The sequence below is a fragment of the Poromitra crassiceps genome, assembly GCF_964638095.1.
Source record: "Poromitra crassiceps genome assembly, chromosome: 3".
In the NCBI taxonomy this organism is placed as follows: domain Eukaryota; kingdom Metazoa; phylum Chordata; class Actinopteri; order Beryciformes; family Melamphaidae; genus Poromitra; species Poromitra crassiceps.
The window spans coordinates 75,207,361-75,226,925 of record NC_139625.1 but is presented as its reverse complement, the minus strand read 5'-3'; the positions used below and the strand labels follow the sequence as shown (position 1 = coordinate 75,226,925).

The 19,565-nt window shown below is 46.5% G+C and overlaps 1 protein-coding gene across 1 annotated transcript; it reads left to right on the top strand.

Moving 5' to 3' along the window:
* Positions 1-828: 828 nt before the first annotated feature.
* On the top strand, positions 829-13,320 carry LOC310774310 (ras-related protein ralB-A-like). The gene is made up of 5 exons (XM_083634359.1): positions 829-958; positions 2,678-2,891; positions 3,591-3,799; positions 7,323-7,497; positions 13,181-13,320. The coding sequence occupies exons 2-5, from the start codon at positions 2,778-2,780 to the stop codon at positions 13,286-13,288; spliced, it is 606 nt and encodes a 201-aa protein (XP_083490485.1). The 5' UTR covers positions 829-958; positions 2,678-2,777; the 3' UTR covers positions 13,289-13,320.
* The last annotated feature ends 6,245 nt before the right edge of the window (positions 13,321-19,565 follow it).

The window sequence follows — 19,565 nt, the reverse complement described above, 5'->3', positions numbered from 1 at the left end:
GCACGGGGTCGAAGGTCACATCCTGTCTGCTCAGTCATTTGGGGTGAAGGAGGCATCAAAGCTGATGGGGTGTGTGTGTGTGTGTGTGTGTGTGTGTGTGTGTGTGTGTGTGTGTGGGGGGGGGGGTAGTAAACTTATGAACAATATTGAAAAATATAAATTATTATTTGAGACCCTGATGAAGACCGAGCAGGTCGATACGCGTTGATCTGTTTATTTGCCTTGTGCTCAATTAATAATAAAAAATTTAAGACGGAGTGCTTTAGTTTCATTCCATGGTAGTCTGCATCAAAACCTGGGGATTGACATCAAGCAAGACCTACTGGATTCTGTTTGTTTTATATACTATTTGGATTATTTATTACTTTCATACATTTATATATTATTATTATTTAGATTATAATGTTGTTGTTGTTGTTGTTGTTATTATTATTATTAATATTATTATACGCTTGAGAACCCAATAAATATAAAAAAAAAAATACAAATAAAATGAAATAAAAGCTGTAACTTTAAAGCGCAGAAGGAATTCCGTGACGTCATATCCTGAGATGATTGAAAAAAGAAGTGATGGATCACTCCGCCAAAGTCTCGAAAACTAGCACAGCCTTTTGTTTCTGATTAACCCTCTGTCAGAAAACATACATTCACATTTATTAGAATTAAACTAAAACAGAAACCTCTTTAGCTAATATTTACGTTATGTTTTTTTAGGAGTTGAGTTTACCACTTGTGCCTCCAAGTGGTGCTCGGGAGAAGTCAGCAACTGTGGTTTTTTTGCACACAGGAAGTGTGCCCTTTTCGAAGATGGAATGGTTTCTCTAGTCTTCTCGATATACACACTCTTTGGTCCAGTCGCAGACGGAGTGAGGTGGGGCGAAAATCCTAGTTGTAAAAGTTGAATGTGTAGTCGTTGTATGGCGGATTGGTCAGTTGAAGACGGAAAAGACGGTACCAGGTGAGATATTAGACTTTCTGTTTGTTGTCGAGCGACGGTTAACCAGCTCAAAGCTTCCTCCGTGCAGACTAGCCCAGCTGTGAAGCTTTTTCTATCGTGTTTCTTGAACTCCCCTGGGGGAAAGTGGACCTCTGGAATCGACTAGCCGTCTGCAACGTTATCTCCCTATTTGTATTTCACCGTCAAGTTATCATTTCGCAGCGGCAGCGCACTCGGTTGAATGACACTTTCCCGCAGCCAATCGCGGCCGGCGACTAGTGTCTTCGTCCAATCAGAAGTTTCCTCAGGGGTGGAGGCGGAACCAGGAAGAAGTGGATATTTTGCGTTTTTGGTTTTTGCAGACAGTAGCCAGTTTCTGCCTGGCTGTCAGGTGATCAAACATAGAGGACATGTTGACATGATGATTTATGCTTCCTCTTTTGGCAAAGGCAGTAGTATCCTTACTTCTCCTTTCTATTCAAATGGAGCTTTGCCTGGAGACTCACTACATAGTTCACAGTGTCTAGGAATGTGGGACAGTGTCTACATTTAGCTTAGGGCTGCAACTAACGATTATTGTCATTGTCAATTAATCTGTCGACTATTCGATTCGTTGTTTGTCTATAAAAAGTCAGAACATGATGGGAAAAGTGTTCAGTGTTTCCCAAAGCCCAAGATCATGTCCTCAAATGTCTTGTTTTGTCCACACAACTCAAAGACATTCAGTTTACTGTCATAGAGGGGAGAAACCAGAAATTATTCACATTTAAGAAGCTTGAATCAGAGAAGTTTGCCTTTTTTCTTACAAAATTACTCAACGAGATTATCAAAATAGTTGCCAATTATTTTTCTGTCAATCGACTAATCGTTGCAGCTCTAATTTAGCTTCCAGTAAAAACCTGACCTGTTGGCCGCCCTCATAGTCCTGTCCTTGAAGCCCGCAGTGAGGCCAAGCCGTAAAGGTCACTGACAAGTGGATTTTTACAGTAGCATGTTTACAGTGGCTCTTTATCACAAGCTGGGTGTGACTGTTCAAAAGCTGCTCACTTCCCTATGACCGAACATAATGCTATAAGGCTCTCATGTCATACATGGTCCTTTGGTCATAAGTGTTGTTCCCCTTATTTCACAATACATTGTAACTTTATAACATCAAGATCTGTGGAAATATATTTTGGTAACGTAACACTATTTGGATAGTCCTCCACCGCGCCTACAGAGAGTGTACAGAGTGTTTGTAACATTTCAACAGCTTATTAGTTGACATTAAACAAAACTCTTTGTCTGAACTGTAGATGTTGTTTTATTAGTTAAAATTCAACAAACAGATTGTGTTTGCTTCCCGTTCCACTCACCTGCACCTGTGTAATATGTAGGTGTGCACATGAATCGTCACATATAACCTGTTGGACATCTGTTAAACAGTTGGCTTATTGAATGTCGGTTAATATTATTCTGTTGACAACTTGGGGCAGAATTATTAGCCAGAATGTTTTACTCACGTGGATGTTACTAGTTTCACAGACGTGTGTGTGTGTGTGTGTGTGTGTGTGTGTGTGTGTGTGTGTGTGTGTGTGTGTGTGTGTGTGTGTGTGTGTGTGCGTGTGTGTGTGTGTGTGTGTGCGCGCGCCCGCGACTGAGACTACATGCTGTCCCTTTATGGATTCATCACTGTGTGTGCTTGTGCCTGCACCTTGTGTGTTTGTGTGTGTGACGCTCTTCCCGGGCCTGTCTTCTTAGGGCTTGAAGCTGTCAGTGAAGCCTGTGTGAGGCAGACTGTGTGAGGCAGACTGTGTGAGGCAGACTGTGTGAGGCAGACTGTGTGAGGCAGAGCAGAGCCATGGCGTCCGGTAAGAACAAGAACCAGACCTCTCTGGTTCTGCACAAGGTGATCATGGTGGGCAGCGGCGGCGTGGGCAAGTCCGCCCTCACCCTGCAGTTCATGTACGACGAGGTGAGCACTCCTCTTAAAGCAACACCCATATTTTTGGGAGGTTCCTCTATTTGACATCTTCCCGATAGTAAGATGAAAAGATAGTGTCCCTTCTCTTCTCTGTGGATGTAGTAGAAATATAGCAACCTGCCCCTCCCGCTAGTTAGCTTATCACAATGAATAGTAGTCTACCCCCGTTAACATGAGCAGAAACGTAAAAAATGCTTCCGTACTGCTCACCTGGCGTAATCCAAGTCTCCACAACCCCTGAGATGCCAAGTTGACTTGAAAAGAGGCCACTTACACCCTGTTTTTAGCTGAAATCTTCACTGTAGCCAGGTGCTGCACAATGGTGGCCGGCGGATACTGTAGCCACGCACAGAGAAGAGAAGAGCATTTCTCTTCTCGTCTTATCAGGAAGATGACAAATAGGCCAATCTCCCAAAATGTTGGCGTGTTCCTAAAGGGCAAGACATCAACATCAATATACATTGTCAGATGATCAAAGGAGAACTTTGCCCAAAAACAACGCTGATTTATTTTACACATGATCTCATGATCTTAAACCGTTTTACCGACATTCATTTAGTTCGGCAGTTATTGAGAGTTGATTTGAGTTAAGTTGTCGACCAGTGATGTCATTTGTGCATGAAGGGACATCACTGGCTGATAATGAAAATCCTGTGGTAATAAGTGTCCCCCTCACCTCTGTAACCCCAGTTCGTGGAGGATTATGAGCCCACCAAGGCAGACAGCTACAGGAAGAAGGTGGTTCTGGACGGGGAGGAGGTGCAGATAGACATCCTGGACACGGCCGGTCAGGAGGACTACGCTGCCATCAGAGACAACTACTTCAGGAGCGGAGAGGGCTTCCTGCTGGTCTACTCCATCACCGAGCACGAGTCCTTCACAGCCACCTCCGAGTTCAGGTCTGTGAGCCACAACCATACGTCCCACTATCACATCACAGGTCTGTGAGCCACAACCATACATCCCACTATCACTTTACACATCACATGTCTGTGAGCCAAAACCATACGTCCCACTATCACATCACAGGTCTGTGAGCCACAACCATACATCCTGCTATCACTTTACACATCACAGGTCTGTGAGCTACAACCATACATCCTGCTATCACTTTACACATCACAGGTCTGTGAGCTACAACCATACATCCTGCTATCACTTTACACATCACAGGTCTGTGAGCCACAACCATACATCCTGCTATCACTTTACACATCACATGTCTGTGAGCTACAACCATACATCCTGCTATCACTTTACACATCACAGGTCTGTGAGCTACAACCATACATCCTGCTATCACTTTACACATCACAGGTCTGTGAGCTACAACCATACATCCTGCTATCACTTTACACATCACAGGTCTGTGAGCCACAACCATACATCCCACTATCACTTTACACATCACAGGTCTGTGAGCTGCAACCATACATCCCACTATCACTTTACACATCACAGGTCTGTGAGCTGCAACCATACATCCCACTATCACTTTACACATCACAGGTCTGTGAGCCACAACCATACATCCCACTATCACATTACACATCACAGGTCTGTGAGCTGCAACCATACATCCCACTATCACTTTACACATCACAGGTCTGTGAGCCACAACCATACATCCCACTATCACTTTACACATCACAGGTCTGTGAGCCACAACCATACGTCCCACTATCACATCACAGGTCTGTGAGCCACAACCATACATCCCACTATCACATTACACATCACATGTCTGTGAGCCACAACCACACATCCCACTATCACTTTACACATCACAGGTCTGTGAGCCACAACCACACATCCCACTATCACTTTACACATCACAGGTCTGTGAGCCACAACCATACATCCCACTATCACATTACACATCACATGTCTGTGAGCCACAACCATACGTCCCACTATCACTTTACACATCACAGGTCTGTGAGCCACAACCATACATCCCACTATCACATTACACATCACATGTCTGTGAGCCACAACCACACATCCCACTATCACTTTACACATCACAGGTCTGTGAGCCACAACCACACATCCCACTATCACATTACACATCACATGTCTGTGAGCCACAACCATACGTCCCACTATCACTTTACACATCACAGGTCTGTGAGCCAAATAGACGGTTTTAACTTGACAACATAAACATTCTAAATTGAACCCCAGCTTACCTCCTGTTGCAGTGTTTGCTAGTGCAATAGGACAGGACTGACAGTACTGACTGACAGCCTACCTGTCCCACAGACTTTTCCACTGATGTTTGCAGACCAACATACTAATGTTCAGGGTATCAGCAAACTCTTTCCATGATGTTGATGCCATCTGTGCATCTTCGTATTCTTTCATTGAAGAATCCTACAGGTGGCGATACTGTCTAACTTGTCCTGCCAGTCTTTCATCGATAACATGTTTGCTAGCCTACGAGATAAGCTAAACTAATTAAACAAGAATGGGAAAGTTACAGATTAATATATCAATGATGACATTCTGTTCAGTGAAAACTATGATGTCTCACGATGTTAGTGTGAAGCAATGTGACTACCCAATCACAATGGGTGACTAGATATGACTGTGTCCGCAACATAACAAAATTCTCCACCTGCGACATGAAAGGAAAGTGTCGAGACACTTTGTTCTGTTGAAAATAGGTAATTTCTGTCGAGTGACACTTCTCAGAGGCCACAGGGCAGACCCAGGACCAGGCCAGGTGACACTTCTCAGAGGCCACAGGGCAGACCCAGGACCAGGCCAGGTGACACTTCTCAGAGGCCACAGGGCAGACCCAGGACCAGGCCAGGTGACACTTCTCAGAGGCCACAGGGCAGACCCAGGACCAGGCCAAGTGACACTTCTCAGAGGCCACAGGGCAGACCCAGGACCAGGCCAGGTGACACTTCTCAGAGGCCACAGGGCAGACCCAGGACCAGGCCAGGTGACACTTCTCAGAGGCCACAGGGCAGACCCAGGACCAGGCCAGGTGACACTTCTCAGAGGCCACAGGGCAGACCCAGGACCAGGCCAGGTGACACTTCTCAGAGGCCACAGGGCAGACCCAGGACCAGGCCAGGTGACACTTCTCAGAGGCCACAGGGCAGACCCAGGACCAGGCCAGGTGACACTTCTCAGAGGCCACAGGGCAGACCCAGGACCAGGCCAGGTGACACTTCTCAGAGGCCACAGGGCAGACCCAGGACCAGGCCAGGTGACACTTCTCAGAGGCCACAGGGCAGACCCAGGACCAGGCCAGGTGACACTTCTCAGAGGCCACAGGGCAGACCCAGGACCAGGCCAGGTGACACTTCTCAGAGGCCACAGGGCAGACCCAGGACCAGGCCAGGTGACACTTCTCAGAGGCCACAGGGCAGACCCAGGACCAGGCCAGGTGACACTTCTCAGAGGCCACAGGGCAGACCCAGGACCAGGCCAGGTGACACTTCTCAGAGGCCACAGGGCAGACCCAGGACCAGGCCAGGTGACACTTCTCAGAGGCCACAGGGCAGACCCAGGACCAGGCCAGGTGACACTTCTCAGAGGCCACAGGGCAGACCCAGGACCAGGCCAGGTGACACTTCTCAGAGGCCACAGGGCAGACCCAGGACCAGGCCAGGTGACACTTCTCAGAGGCCACAGGGCAGACCCAGGACCAGGCCAGGTGACACTTCTCAGAGGCCACAGGGCAGACCCAGGACCAGGCCAGGTGACACTTCTCAGAGGCCACAGGGCAGACCCAGGACCAGGCCAGGTGGAGGGACTACATCTCCACACTGGCCTGGGAACGTCTTGGGATCGCACAGTGAGAGCTGCTTAATGTGGCCAGGGAATAGGGCTGCCTGCAACTAACGAGTATTTTCATTGTCAATTAATCTGTCGATTATTTTCTCGATTAATTGATTAGTTGTTGTTTGTCTATAAAATGTCAGAAAATGGTGAAAACTGTCAATCAGTGTTTCCCAAAGCCCAAGAGGACGTCCTCAAATGTCTTGTTTTGTCCACAACCAAAAGATATTCAGTTTACTGTCATAAAGGAGTGAAGAAACCAGCAATAATTTAAGAACCTGCAATCAGATCATTTGGATCTCCCCCCCCTTAAAAAAAATACTCAAACCGATTACTCTATTGTGGAAAATAGTTGGTGATTAATTTAATAGTACAACTGATCTATTACGGTAATCATTCCAGCTCTACCAAGGTAAAGGCAGCTTGAGGTCCCCTGCTGGAACTGCTACCTCTGCCACCCCACTCTGGATAAGCAGTTGAAGATGGATGCAATCTGTGTTTTATCATGAAATGTATCTGACGTGTGTGTGTGTGTGTGTGTGTGTGTGTGTGTGTGTGTGTGTGTGTGTGTGTGTGTGTGTGTGTGTGTGTGTGTGTGTGTGTGTGTGTGTGTGTGTGTATCAGGGAGCAGATCTTGAGGGTGAAGGAGGAGGAGGGGATCCCTCTGCTGCTGGTGGGGAACAAGTCGGACCTGGAGGAGCGGCGGCAGGTGTCTGCTGAGGAGGCGGGGGGCCGGGCGGGGGAGTGGAAGGTGCAGTACGTGGAGACCTCCGCCAAGACACGAGCCAACGTCGACAAGGTGCCAAACCCCATTCTTTTCACTGTATTTGGAAGCAGTACGTGTGGGAGAAAGTGAGGCTTTATACACAGGCGTGGTTCAATAGATGTGTGGTAAATTCACTTCATTTTTAACAAGCCATTTCTTCAGTTTTGTGTTTGGGGGTGTGTGTTTTGATGTTGTAGGTCGGATGACAAGGTTTCTTAACCACAAATACACGACTGAGAACCAGCAAATAACAGAAAAATAGTTTATCTCGTGGTGATTCTTTTTTCTGTCAGGAGATAAGCGATCTATTGTGCAGCACAGACATCTTTAGCACATATGATAAGGGTATTATCAGCCTAGATTTCATAGACTGTTCTCACGGAATTGGCATTTCAGTGCTCTCGGCACCTAGCATTTTTTGGCGGAGCACTCTGGGCGCCTCAAGTGAAAAACAAAATTGAGTAAAAAGACATGAAAAGCAAAGCCTGGAGCGATATCTCTTCTTTTTCAGCGGTTTCCGGGTGAGAAATTGATTGGGCTGATGATGTTAGCTTGCTATTTACCTTATGCAAGCTAGCTAATGTTAGCTACTAAGGGTCTGTGTGCATTAGAAGCTCTGGGCATTGAGATTTTTGATATCCAAAGCCATGAAAAAATATTTTGTCTGTGGACACAGCGCCCTTATGATGCCTTATGAGCAACACATGTTCAGCAAACGTCTGCAGCGCTTAAAGGATGGGTTTTCCGTGGGGAATATGAATATATATTAAATCTCACGCCCCTAAGGTTTTCGAATCCGTTGAAATTTTTGAAATTGGATATTCACTGCCAGAGATATCAAGCATCTCTCACATATTTTTTGGGCCAGCCGACGCGTTTCGCGTCATCTGGCCTAAGTCCGCCTTGCGGAAGTCGTGCACCTATGAACTACAACTGTTGTTGGCCATGGTCCCGCCTCTAGAGGTCCTCCACGCCCCTTCAGAGGCCTTGACCAAAACAAAAACGCAGCCATCTTGTCAACCGCCTAGCCTGCTGTAGCTAATATTAGCTTCCCATAGTTCCTTGCAAAGAGACCATTATCTCGGGAACGGAAGCACTAATCGACACGGGACTGGCGGCATTGGAAAGCTCGTCAAATTTTACATCTAGTAGTAGGTGGGTTGAAGTAACGAAATCAACGCTGAGCAATGTACCCGTTTTTACACATTTTTACAGAAAATAGTTACAACATCAGATGCGCGTAACTCCTACGAAAATGCCTTAAAATGCATGAAATTTTTTTTATGAAGACATCTCCCGACATATATACTACCGTTTACATTTGGTGCAATTTGGAGGCAATTGATTTTCGATTTATTTTCGATTTATTTCTTCTTCTCTCCATGTCTTCTCTCCATGTCTTCTTCTTCTTTGAGTTTTATGGCGGTTGGCAAACATATATGTGCATTACCGCCACCTACTGGAGTTTGATATCAGCCAAACGCCTGAGGGGTGGGCATGGAAACGAAGGCCACGCGAGCCCAGTGCATTGTGGGAAATGTAGTATTTCGAGTCCCCGCACCCCCCCCCCCCCCACCACCCCCCCCCCCCCACACACACAGAGTGGATTTCTGGTGATATCTCAGGCTGTAAACAACCAATTTCAAAAATTTCAACGGATTCTAAAACCTTAGGGGCGTGAGATTTAATATATATTCATATTCCCCACGGAAAACCCGGCCTTTAAAGACTTTACACACAGTTTAGTATGCGTTCTTTTAATCCGTCATCTGAACCATCACGCACAGAAACCTTGCATACTGAGTCCGATGCATTTTATTATGTTCGTCGTTCTATACATATAGAGACAAATATCCTTCCTCTCCTGTATCCACATTACAACATGACTGACAGACAGCAGCGGCTGATCTGCAGCAGCGGTGATGTAGACTGGAGAAGGCAGCTGGCAGCAGGTCGGGGAATGGTTACCATCATACTGGACACAGCGCTCCATCAATGCTCACCTTCACCTCACCAAGCTGGCTGTGGTGCGCTGTGGCCAGGTGCTGCAGCACCGCTTCCCGGGAAGAGGGAGCAGAGAGGGGCCACTGAGGTGGAGCTCCCCGGGGAGAGGCAGCAGAGAGGGGCCAGTGAGGTGGAGCTCCCCGGGGAGAGGGAGCAGAGAGGGGCCAGTGAGGTGGAGCGCCCCGGGGAGAGGGAGCAGAGAGGGGCCAGTCAGGTGGAGCTCCCCGGGGAGAGGGAGCAGAGAGGGGCCAGTGAGGTGGAGCTCCCCGGGGAGAGGGAGCAGAGAGGGGCCAGTGAGGTGGAGCTCCCCGGGGAGAGGGAGCAGAGAGGGGCCAGTGAGGTGGAGCGCCCCGGGGAGAGGCAGCAGAGAGGGGCCAGTGAGGTGGAGCTCCCCGGGGAGAGGGAGCAGAGAGGGGCCAGTGAGGTGGAGCTCCCCGGGGAGAGGGAGCAGAGAGGGGCCAGTGAGGTGGAGCTCCCCGGGGAGAGGGAGCAGAGAGGGGCCAGTGAGGTGGAGCGCCCCGGGGAGAGGCAGCAGAGGGGCCAGTGAGGTGGAGCTCCCCGGGGAGAGGGAGCAGAGAGGGGCCAGTGAGGTGGAGCGCCCCGGGGAGAGGGAGCAGAGAGGGGCCAGTGAGGTGGAGCTCCCCGGGGAGAGGCAGCAGAGAGGGGCCACTGAGGTGGAGCTCCCCGGGGAGAGGCAGCAGAGAGGGGCCAGTGAGGTGGAGCTCCCCGGGGAGAGGCAGCAGAGAGGGGCCACTGAGGTGGAGCTCCCCGGGGAGAGGCAGCAGAGAGGGGCCACTGAGGTGGAGCTCCCCGGGGAGAGGCAGCAGAGAGGGGCCAGTGAGGTGGAGCGAGCCGCTCAGAATCCAACTGAGTGGGACTCTGCTGCACCTCCAAGCAGAGACACAGACGGGTCAAACAGCTCGCGAAAGGCTTTTGACTGATGTGAAAAAATGCAGAAAATCAAACCTGTTCCGAAAACTTTAATGATGGACGAAGGTTTCGGAGTCGGTGTGTAAACGTGAGTGACAGAACATGTGGTTGTATTTCATTTTTAAACGTGACAATTTCGGACGAAAAATACGGACTTGGTGTGCAAAAGCCTTTAATGTCTGCTCTCACTTCTCCCTCTCTGTGTCTCAGGTTTTCTCTCACTTCTCCCTCTCTGTCTCTCAGGTTTTCTCTCACCTCTCCCTCTCTGTCTCTCAGGTTTTCTCTCACCTCTCCCTCTCTGTCTCTCAGGTTTTCTCTCACCTCTCCCTCTCTGTGTCTCAGGTTTTCTCTCACCTCTCCCTCTCTGTCTCTCAGGTTTTTTCTCACCTCTCCCTCTCTGTCTCTCAGGTTTTCTCTCACTTGTCCCTCTCTGTCTCTCAGGTTTTCTCTCACCTCTCCCTCTCTGTCTCTCAGGTTTTCTCTCACCTCTCCCTCTCTGTCTCTCAGGTTTTCTCTCACCTCTCCCTCTCTGTCTCTCAGGTTTTCTCTGACCTCTCCCTCTCTGTCTCTCAGGTTTTCTCTCACTTCTCCCTCTCTGTCTCTCAGGTTTTCTCTCACCTCTCCCTCTCTGTCTCTCAGGTTTTCTCTCACCTCTCCCTCTCTGTGTCTCAGGTTTTCTCTCACCTCTCCCTCTCTGTCTCTCAGGTTGTCTCTCACCTTTCCCTCTCTGTCTCTCAGGTTGTCTCTCACCTCTCCCTCTCTGTCTCTCAGGTTTTCTCTCACCTCTCCCTCTCTGTCTCTCAGGTTTTCTCTCACCTCTCCCTCTCTGTCTCTCAGGTTTTCTCTCACCTCTCCCTCTCTGTGTCTCAGGTTTTCTCTCACCTCTCCCTCTCTGTGTCTCAGGTTTTGTCTCACCTCTCCCTCTCTGTCTCTCAGGTTTTCTCTCACCTCTCCCTCTCTGTCTCTCAGGTTTTATCTCACCTCTCCCTCTCTGTCTCTCAGGTTGTCTCTCACCTCTCCCTCTCTGTCTCTCAGGTTTTCTCTCACCTCTCCCTCTCTGTCTCTCAGGTTTTCTCTCACCTCTCCCTCTCTGTGTCTCAGGTTTTCTCTCACCTCTCCCTCTCTGTCTCTCAGGTTTTCTCTCACCTCTCCCTCTCTGTCTCTCAGGTTTTCTCTCACCTCTCCCTCTCTGTGTCTCAGGTTTTCTCTCACCTCTCCCTCTCTGTCTCTCAGGTTTTCTCTCACCTCTCCCTCTCTGTCTCTCAGGTTTTCTCTCACCTCTCCCTCTCTGTCTCTCAGGTTTTCTCTGACCTCTCCCTCTCTGTCTCTCAGGTTTTCTCTCACTTCTCCCTCTCTGTCTCTCAGGTTTTCTCTCACCTCTCCCTCTCTGTCTCTCAGGTTTTCTCTCACCTCTCCCTCTCTGTGTCTCAGGTTTTCTCTCACTTCTCCCTCTCTGTGTCTCAGGTTTTCTCTCACCTCTCCCTCTCTGTGTCTCAGGTTTTCTCTCACCTCTCCCTCTCTGTCTCTCAGGTTTTCTCTCACCTCTCCCTCTCTGTCTCTCAGGTTTTCTCTCACCTCTCCCTCTCTGTCTCTCAGGTTTTCTCTCACCTCTCCCTCTCTGTGTCTCAGGTTTTCTCTCACCTCTCCCTCTCTGTGTCTCAGGTTTTGTCTCACCTCTCCCTCTCTGTCTCTCAGGTTTTCTCTCACCTCTCCCTCTCTGTCTCTCAGGTTTTATCTCACCTCTCCCTCTCTGTCTCTCAGGTTGTCTCTCACCTCTCCCTCTCTGTCTCTCAGGTTTTCTCTCACCTCTCCCTCTCTGTCTCTCAGGTTTTCTCTCACCTCTCCCTCTCTGTGTCTCAGGTTTTCTCTCACCTCTCCCTCTCTGTCTCTCAGGTTTTCTCTCACCTCTCCCTCTCTGTCTCTCAGGTTTTCTCTCACCTCTCCCTCTCTGTGTCTCAGGTTTTCTCTCACCTCTCCCTCTCTGTCTCTCAGGTTTTCTCTCACCTCTCCCTCTCTGTCTCTCAGGTTTTCTCTCACCTCTCCCTCTCTGTCTCTCAGGTTTTCTCTGACCTCTCCCTCTCTGTCTCTCAGGTTTTCTCTCACTTCTCCCTCTCTGTCTCTCAGGTTTTCTCTCACCTCTCCCTCTCTGTCTCTCAGGTTTTCTCTCACCTCTCCCTCTCTGTGTCTCAGGTTTTCTCTCACTTCTCCCTCTCTGTGTCTCAGGTTTTCTCTCACCTCTCCCTCTCTGTCTCTCAGGTTTTATCTCACCTCTCCCTCTCTGTCTCTCAGGTTTTCTCTCACCTCTCCCTCTCTGTCTCAGGTTTTCTCTCACCTCTCCCTCTCTGTCTCTCAGGTTTTCTCTCACCTCTCCCTCTCTGTCTCTCAGGTTTTCTCTCACCTCTCCCTCTCTGTGTCTCAGGTTTTCTCTCACCTCTCCCTCTCTGTCTCTCAGGTTTTCTCTCACTTCTCCCTCTCTGTCTCTCAGGTTTTCTCTCACCTCTCCCTCTCTGTCTCTCAGGTTTTCTCTCACTTCTCCCTCTCTGTCTCTCAGGTTTTCTCTCACCTCTCCCTCTCTGTCTCTCAGGTTTTATCTCACCTCTCCCTCTCTGTCTCTCAGGTTTTCTCTCACTTCTCCCTCTCTGTCTCTCAGGTTTTCTCTCACCTCTCCCTCTCTGTCTCTCAGGTTTTCTCTCACCTCTCCCTCTCTGTCTCTCAGGTTTTCTCTCACCTCTCCCTCTCTGTCTCTCAGGTTTTATCTCACCTCTCCCTCTCTGTCTCTCAGGTTTTCTTTGACCTCATGCGGGAAGTCCGCAAGAAGAAAATGGCAGAGAGCAAGGACAAAAACGGCCCGAGCGGGGGGAAGAAGAAGCGGCGCTGCTGCATACTTTAACCTGGAGGTTACCTCACCGCCCAGGAGACACCATGAGGTCACCTCACCGCCCAGGAGACACCATGAGGTCACCTCACCGCCCAGGAGACACCATGCCAAACCCAGACCAACCTCACCGCCCAGGAGACACCATGCCAAACCCAGACCAACCTCACCGCCCAAGAGACACCATGAGGTCACCCCACCGCCCAGGAGACACCATGCCAAACCCAGACCAACCTCACCGCCCAGGAGACACCATGCCAAACCCAGACCAACCTCACCACCCAAGAGACACCATGAGGTCACCTCAATGCCCAGGAGACAACATGAGGTCACCTCAATGCCCAGGAGACAACATGAGGTCACCTCACCGCCCAGGAGACACCATGAGGTCACCTCACCGCCCAGGAGACACCATGCCAAACCCAGAGCAACCGAGCCCGCCCGGGCAGCTGCTTCACACAACACGGGCTGTACAGCTCGTCTGCAAACGAGCCACATTGCAATATTTACTGCTGCCATTTCCAAACTGCAGGAGGTGGTGTTTCAGAGAGCCATGTACGCCTTCATGTTTTCATGCTGTGCCCAAAGTGCCGTCTAAAAATCACACCGGAAGTCAGAGACGATCGTTAACTCCATTAACCCATTAAGAGCCATTTAAAACCAAAGATTCACCTTTAGTTTTTCAACCTGAAAGTGCTTTTCCCCCCAAACGCACAAGATCCAAATTACAGTAATACGAAATGTTGGTGTCCCAATATATCAGTATTCATATACAACACTCACCCTAAGAATCACAGTATCTCTCTCTTTTTTCTTCTTCTTTTTCAATACCATGCAGCTGTACACTGCCTTCCGACCTGATGGAATCCAGGAATGGAACATGTCGATTTGAAAGTTGTCATGTGACCTCCGTCTTTCTCCTGATTCACTCTTCTCTCCTTATACAAAGACAGCGCTCCCAAAATTAGTCAGCCCCCTTGCAGACAAACATACCTTACTATATAACTTCATGACGTTTTCTGAATTATTTGCCTCCACTTTGCATCTCTGTATACATCCAAACCATCCATCTTTGGACTCATTTCATCTTTTGTCTGAGGAATAAAGGCGTAACTGCTTTGTCAACTTGACATTTTAAATCCTACTTGGTGGGTTAGATGTGTGCAGAAATGAAGGGTTGGCCCAGATGATTCAGAAAGGGTTTGAAGTTGGTTTGTGAAAATTGATAGATTTTGTCGTCTTCTTCCTCTTTTGGAAGTTAGACATGATCTCTCCTACGTGAAGAGAGAAGGCATGAATCGGAGCTTTTTATGTCACCAAGGCAAGGTGGCAAACATCATTAGCCCAACACTATTAGCTGTGACTGTAGCTGCTTTGTTTCTCTGGTGTTTCAGCCACCATCATCTTTTGGGGGGTTGATCTTATTCTATTTTGGAAAGTAGCTGTCCTGAGATGATGTGCCTTAGCTGTCCATTGAGCCACTTTTATGGTTTGACTCAACTCTATAAAAGGGTTGTAAAATTTGAGCATTACTTTATAGGAATCATTGACAAAGAATTGAGTCCAGGATGATGGGAAAGATGTGTCAGTTTGTAGTTCAAGACAAAAGTTTGTGCTTTGCTTATGATGTGCAATATTGTCCCATTTTAGGAAGAACCCAAGCGTTTTGGAATGTAATCCTTCAAATCTACGGCTAGGAGGTCCATGATGCAGTTTTGGAATTTATCAACATTTTCCATTTGGTGGAGAGTTTTATCCAAAGCACCATGCGGTACCATGAACGCATCCCCTTCTCTTCTGTCTCCTTCCACCTTTTTGTACCCCTAAGGTTTGAATGCATTCCTTCTGATATTATGTAATTATATCTCAAGACACTCTTTTTTTGTATGAATGCTTTTGTTCTTTACCTACCACACAAACGCCACTATATTTATAATCAAACTGATGAGGGAATCTCTTATTTAATTCAACCTACATAATCATCCTATACAAGTTCATTCCATCGTATGGATATTTATGGAGTCTGATTTAAATAGGCTCTTTGTGTTGTGCTCGTCAAGCAACTCTCAGTGCATGTTTCTGTTGTGCTTGACTCAGAGAGGACGTCATATACATTTGATAATAAAAGAAAATACATTGATTTACGTGTAGTTATTTTTTACTGATGTTTACTATATGTGGGTTACATTGCATAACATGTCTTTGTTGGAGTTACTAGACTTTAAAGGAAACAGTTGACTTAAACAGTCGCATATCCTTAAACCTAAGATGCAGTGTTAGTGAAGTGTAGGTCTAGTGTTCTGGGATGCCACAATGTACTACTAAAATTTCTCAAGAAATTTGGCATCTAATTCAATGTCATTGAATGCAAAATGATGATCACAAGGGAGAAATTGTACACGTAAATCTGATGTTATCAGTTATAATTAAACTTTACTTCGAAGCTGAGACATCCACCATTAGGGGGTGAGATACATGGAAAAACATGACATAATTAAATTAAAATGAATGATGGTACTTTTTAAAGGATCGTGGTTAACTTAAGTCCTAGGTTGACAGTAGCCTACTATTATTATACAGTGGTAATGAAGATAATTTGTATATAATTGCACACAGTGAAGCAATCAATGAACAAACTTTCAGTTGAAGCAAAAAGGGGGCGATATTAAAATTGGGGTTACTGGTTGATATACTCAAAGATCACCTTTTTGTGAACTGCGCACATTGAAGGTTTTTGGAATTATATTTCACACATACATATGTGTGTATGTATGTATATATATATATACACACACACATATATATATACACATATATATGCCATCGCTTCCATAAAGCAGAGAAGTCATAATGGAATATCCTCTTTCACCACTAGATGGCACTCTAACCGTTGTCAATGGTGAGACCTCTCGATCATTTACAGTACACCCTGGCATTAAACATTGAACAGACACACCAAACAACCTCATAAAAAGAGACGAAACAATTGAAAGGAAAATTGAAAAGTGTGAATGAGGGTATACAAATGCTTTTCATCAATACTCTCCAATCAATCATTGAATTAGCAGAGTCCATGAAAGCACACAGGAAGTGGTTTGTTGAGGCCTGTTCCAGATAGACTGGGTGACCAACCTAAACGCCTGATAAGACGAAACCTGATCTCACTCCAGCTCTTATCATTATTACAGGCATTACGTCATAATCATAGAAGCCTTCAGGTTTCTATTGTACAGGTTGGACTGGAGCGACTAGTGCTAGGTTCCTTCCTTTCCTACCTATTCTTGGGGTAGTCCTTGTATGTTAAATATGTAATGATGGTGATAATAACAATAATATAATGATTGGTAATTGAACAGTAGAAGAAGTGGTCTATAATGTTATCAGCCTTTACCAAACCCCATGAGAAAGTGAGAAAAGCAGATTCATTCATCTGCTGCCGGCATGGCATTGTGTGATGTGGCTGCTGCTTGGAGCAGCCTCCACATTATAATGTCTCTGTCTTCTGAAAACAACAAAAACACAATAGCAGCTTTGTCTGAATCAGTGGACCCATTAGAACTGTCTGTCATCTGCCTTCAGGGAGAAGAGATAGAGAGGCTGGCTGCTGTTGTAGTAGACAGACAGTGGTAGAGACGAGAGAGTAACTAAGTACATTTACTCAACTACTGAGGTACTGGCTCTTTACTGGAGTATTTCCATTTTGTGAGACTTTATTCTTTTCCTCCATTCCAGAGGTAAATATTGTGCCTTTTACTCCACATTATTTGACAGAATGAGGATTTCTCCATTATGATATTTCTACTTTTACTCAATGTAAAGCCCCCCCCCCCCACCCCACCACCACCACCACCACCACCACTGCATACAGAAACTTAACCAAACTCTCTGAGGAGTTTGGAAACTACTGCTAGTAATGTTAGAGATATAGGAATTTAAACTGCATTGTTGCACTCCATCCATTGTATGTCTCTCTGGATAAGCAACAGCTATAATCCATATGTAAACACAAATCATTTATGAACTAGCCTCAATAAATTCTCACAAAAATCACTGTGACTATTTATTTATTTATTTATTTATTTATTTATTTATTTATTTATTTATTTATTTATTTATTTATTTATGTATTGCAAATCTCACTCCAAGATTAGACTGGTTTATGATGCACTTATTTGTAAATTTTACATAATGTATGCAAAAATGCCATTCCTTGTCCTGAAACATTTTGGTTGCAAATGATACCAGATGTTGATATCAAACCCTGCATTCAGCAATGGCAACCATGAAATGGATGTTTCAGTGTGGAATTTAGACCTTATATAAATTTGGACATCATGTGCCTCCAGAGGTTTGTAAAATAAAGTTTATAATCTCCACAGCAGAAGACACTTTTGTATTTTGTTTCTGATTCTGATTCTGCTTTTTTTGTTTTGGTAAAAGGACATTTTTGAACTTTGGATATTCTCTCTCTCTCTCTCTCTCTCTCTCTCTCTCTCTCTCTCTCTATCTATCTATCTATCTATCTACAGTATCTCTCTCTCTCTCTCTGCCTCTATATATATTTTTTGAATCTGTGCATGGATTGAAAGCACACATTTTGAAAACATAATGATAGCCTAGAGTATGCTTACTGAGACTGAATGAATCAAAATTTGATATTTCACTCCATTGATCCCCCCTCCATTGATCCCCGTTGCATGTTTTCTGCATAACCCTTTTCACAGTCATTTTGTGTGTCAAAGGCAGAGTAAACACAGGTGTAACCAAAATATGGACTCTTGGAAGAATAGTCCAATAGGGCTAAAAGAGATCCAAATAAACTTTTGACACATCTTTGACACACAAAATGGCTGCTGTGATAAGGGTCCATGAAGTCATCAAAATTCTAACAGTTACCTTCTGCTACTAATTGGAGGCGCCAATGGCCAAAATTCCCTAGCACACCTTTAAAGGAATAGTTCACCCACAAATGAAACTTTTGTCAGCATCTCCTCCCCCTCATGCCAGTTGAAAGACAGGCGAAGTTTGTTCATATACACAGGGAGGTTGCCAGCACAACTCCATAGCAGCCTTCTCCAAAACAGCTGAAGTCAGTGGGGACCAGTTCTTCAGAGTTCCAGAAAGACCTACTGTATATTTACACCATCATTTAGTGACAATCTGAACTACAGCTGTTTGATTTGCAACAAATCATTGTATATAGGTCTTTCTATTCACAGTGGTCTCGTCTACATCGACCGCTGTCCAAAGTGCTGAAGGAAGATGGCGGTTCAGACGCACAGTTGGTTTACCACCAGCGAGTGATTGAAGATAATGGAGCAGGTAGTATCTTGTTGTGCACCTGCATCAGCCCTACTTAACAGCTCTCTTCACAGACTGCCGATGCTGAAACTTGGACACACTGACGTCTGCTGCCACGGATCTGCCCTGTTCTGTCTGCCTCTGCCCGTCTGCACATCCGGTTTGTGAGTTTGACATTACAAGGAACCGCTGGATCGCGCCCTGCTTTCGTTTGGATTCTGTTCTCCATTTACATTATAACCTAACGCTTTCCCCCCATGTTAGAGTTTTGGAAATGAACTATTTTATTTAGCCCTTTCCCGTAGCATTCTTTAGTTTGTTTATTGGAGCCTTTCGGGGGGGGGAGTCGAACCCAGCCCTGTATCATTATTTGAACGTTTGTTTCGGTAAAAGACTTGGAAACATTTCCACTGTCTCCATCCGTCTGCATTCTTGGGTCCAGCCTTTTACACAGGCGTTACAAATTGGATTACTCGATTGATTGAAAATTCTCTTTTCTTCACATTAGGATATAGACCACTCCTAATTGCCATACTTAAAAAATACCTACACTACCAGTAACATTTTTGACACATAGGGTCTGGAGCATATGGGTTCAGTGCCTTGCTCAAGGACAGGGTGGATACTTGCCATGCTGGGGAGTTGAACTTCCAACTCACACTGTGCCACCCTGTAACCCAACTCAATGTGAAGAGGAAGAGCTTCTGCTGCTTGAATGAACCTGAGATCTTTAGGCTACCTCACTTTAATTGGATGTGGCAGGATAGAGTGAGCCTGCTCCATAAGCCTCTTACTGTAATACACCTGCTGCTGAGCCCACACCCAGCCTGGGACAGAGCAGAACAGAGCGGACAATTCAGCGTGAGGAACACTGCTTCTACCCTCCGCTCCAAACATGAGCTTCTGGCTGAGGTGTTGCTGTGATTGGGGGGTTCTGTGAGCCGGAGAGTGACAGGGGGGTTCTGTGAGTGGACTCAGAAGTGGGTTGGAG

Excerpts from the sequence above, each read along its gene's own strand:
- LOC310774310 (XM_083634359.1), top strand. The coding sequence starts at position 2,778 with ATGGCGTCCGGTAAGAACAAGAACCAGACCTCTCTGGTTCTGCACAAG. Across the intron at positions 2,892-3,590 it reads TGCAGTTCATGTACGACGAG|TTCGTGGAGGATTATGAGCC; the intron begins GTGAGCACTCCT and ends CTGTAACCCCAG. Across the intron at positions 7,498-13,180 it reads CACGAGCCAACGTCGACAAG|GTTTTCTTTGACCTCATGCG; the intron begins GTGCCAAACCCC and ends TCTGTCTCTCAG.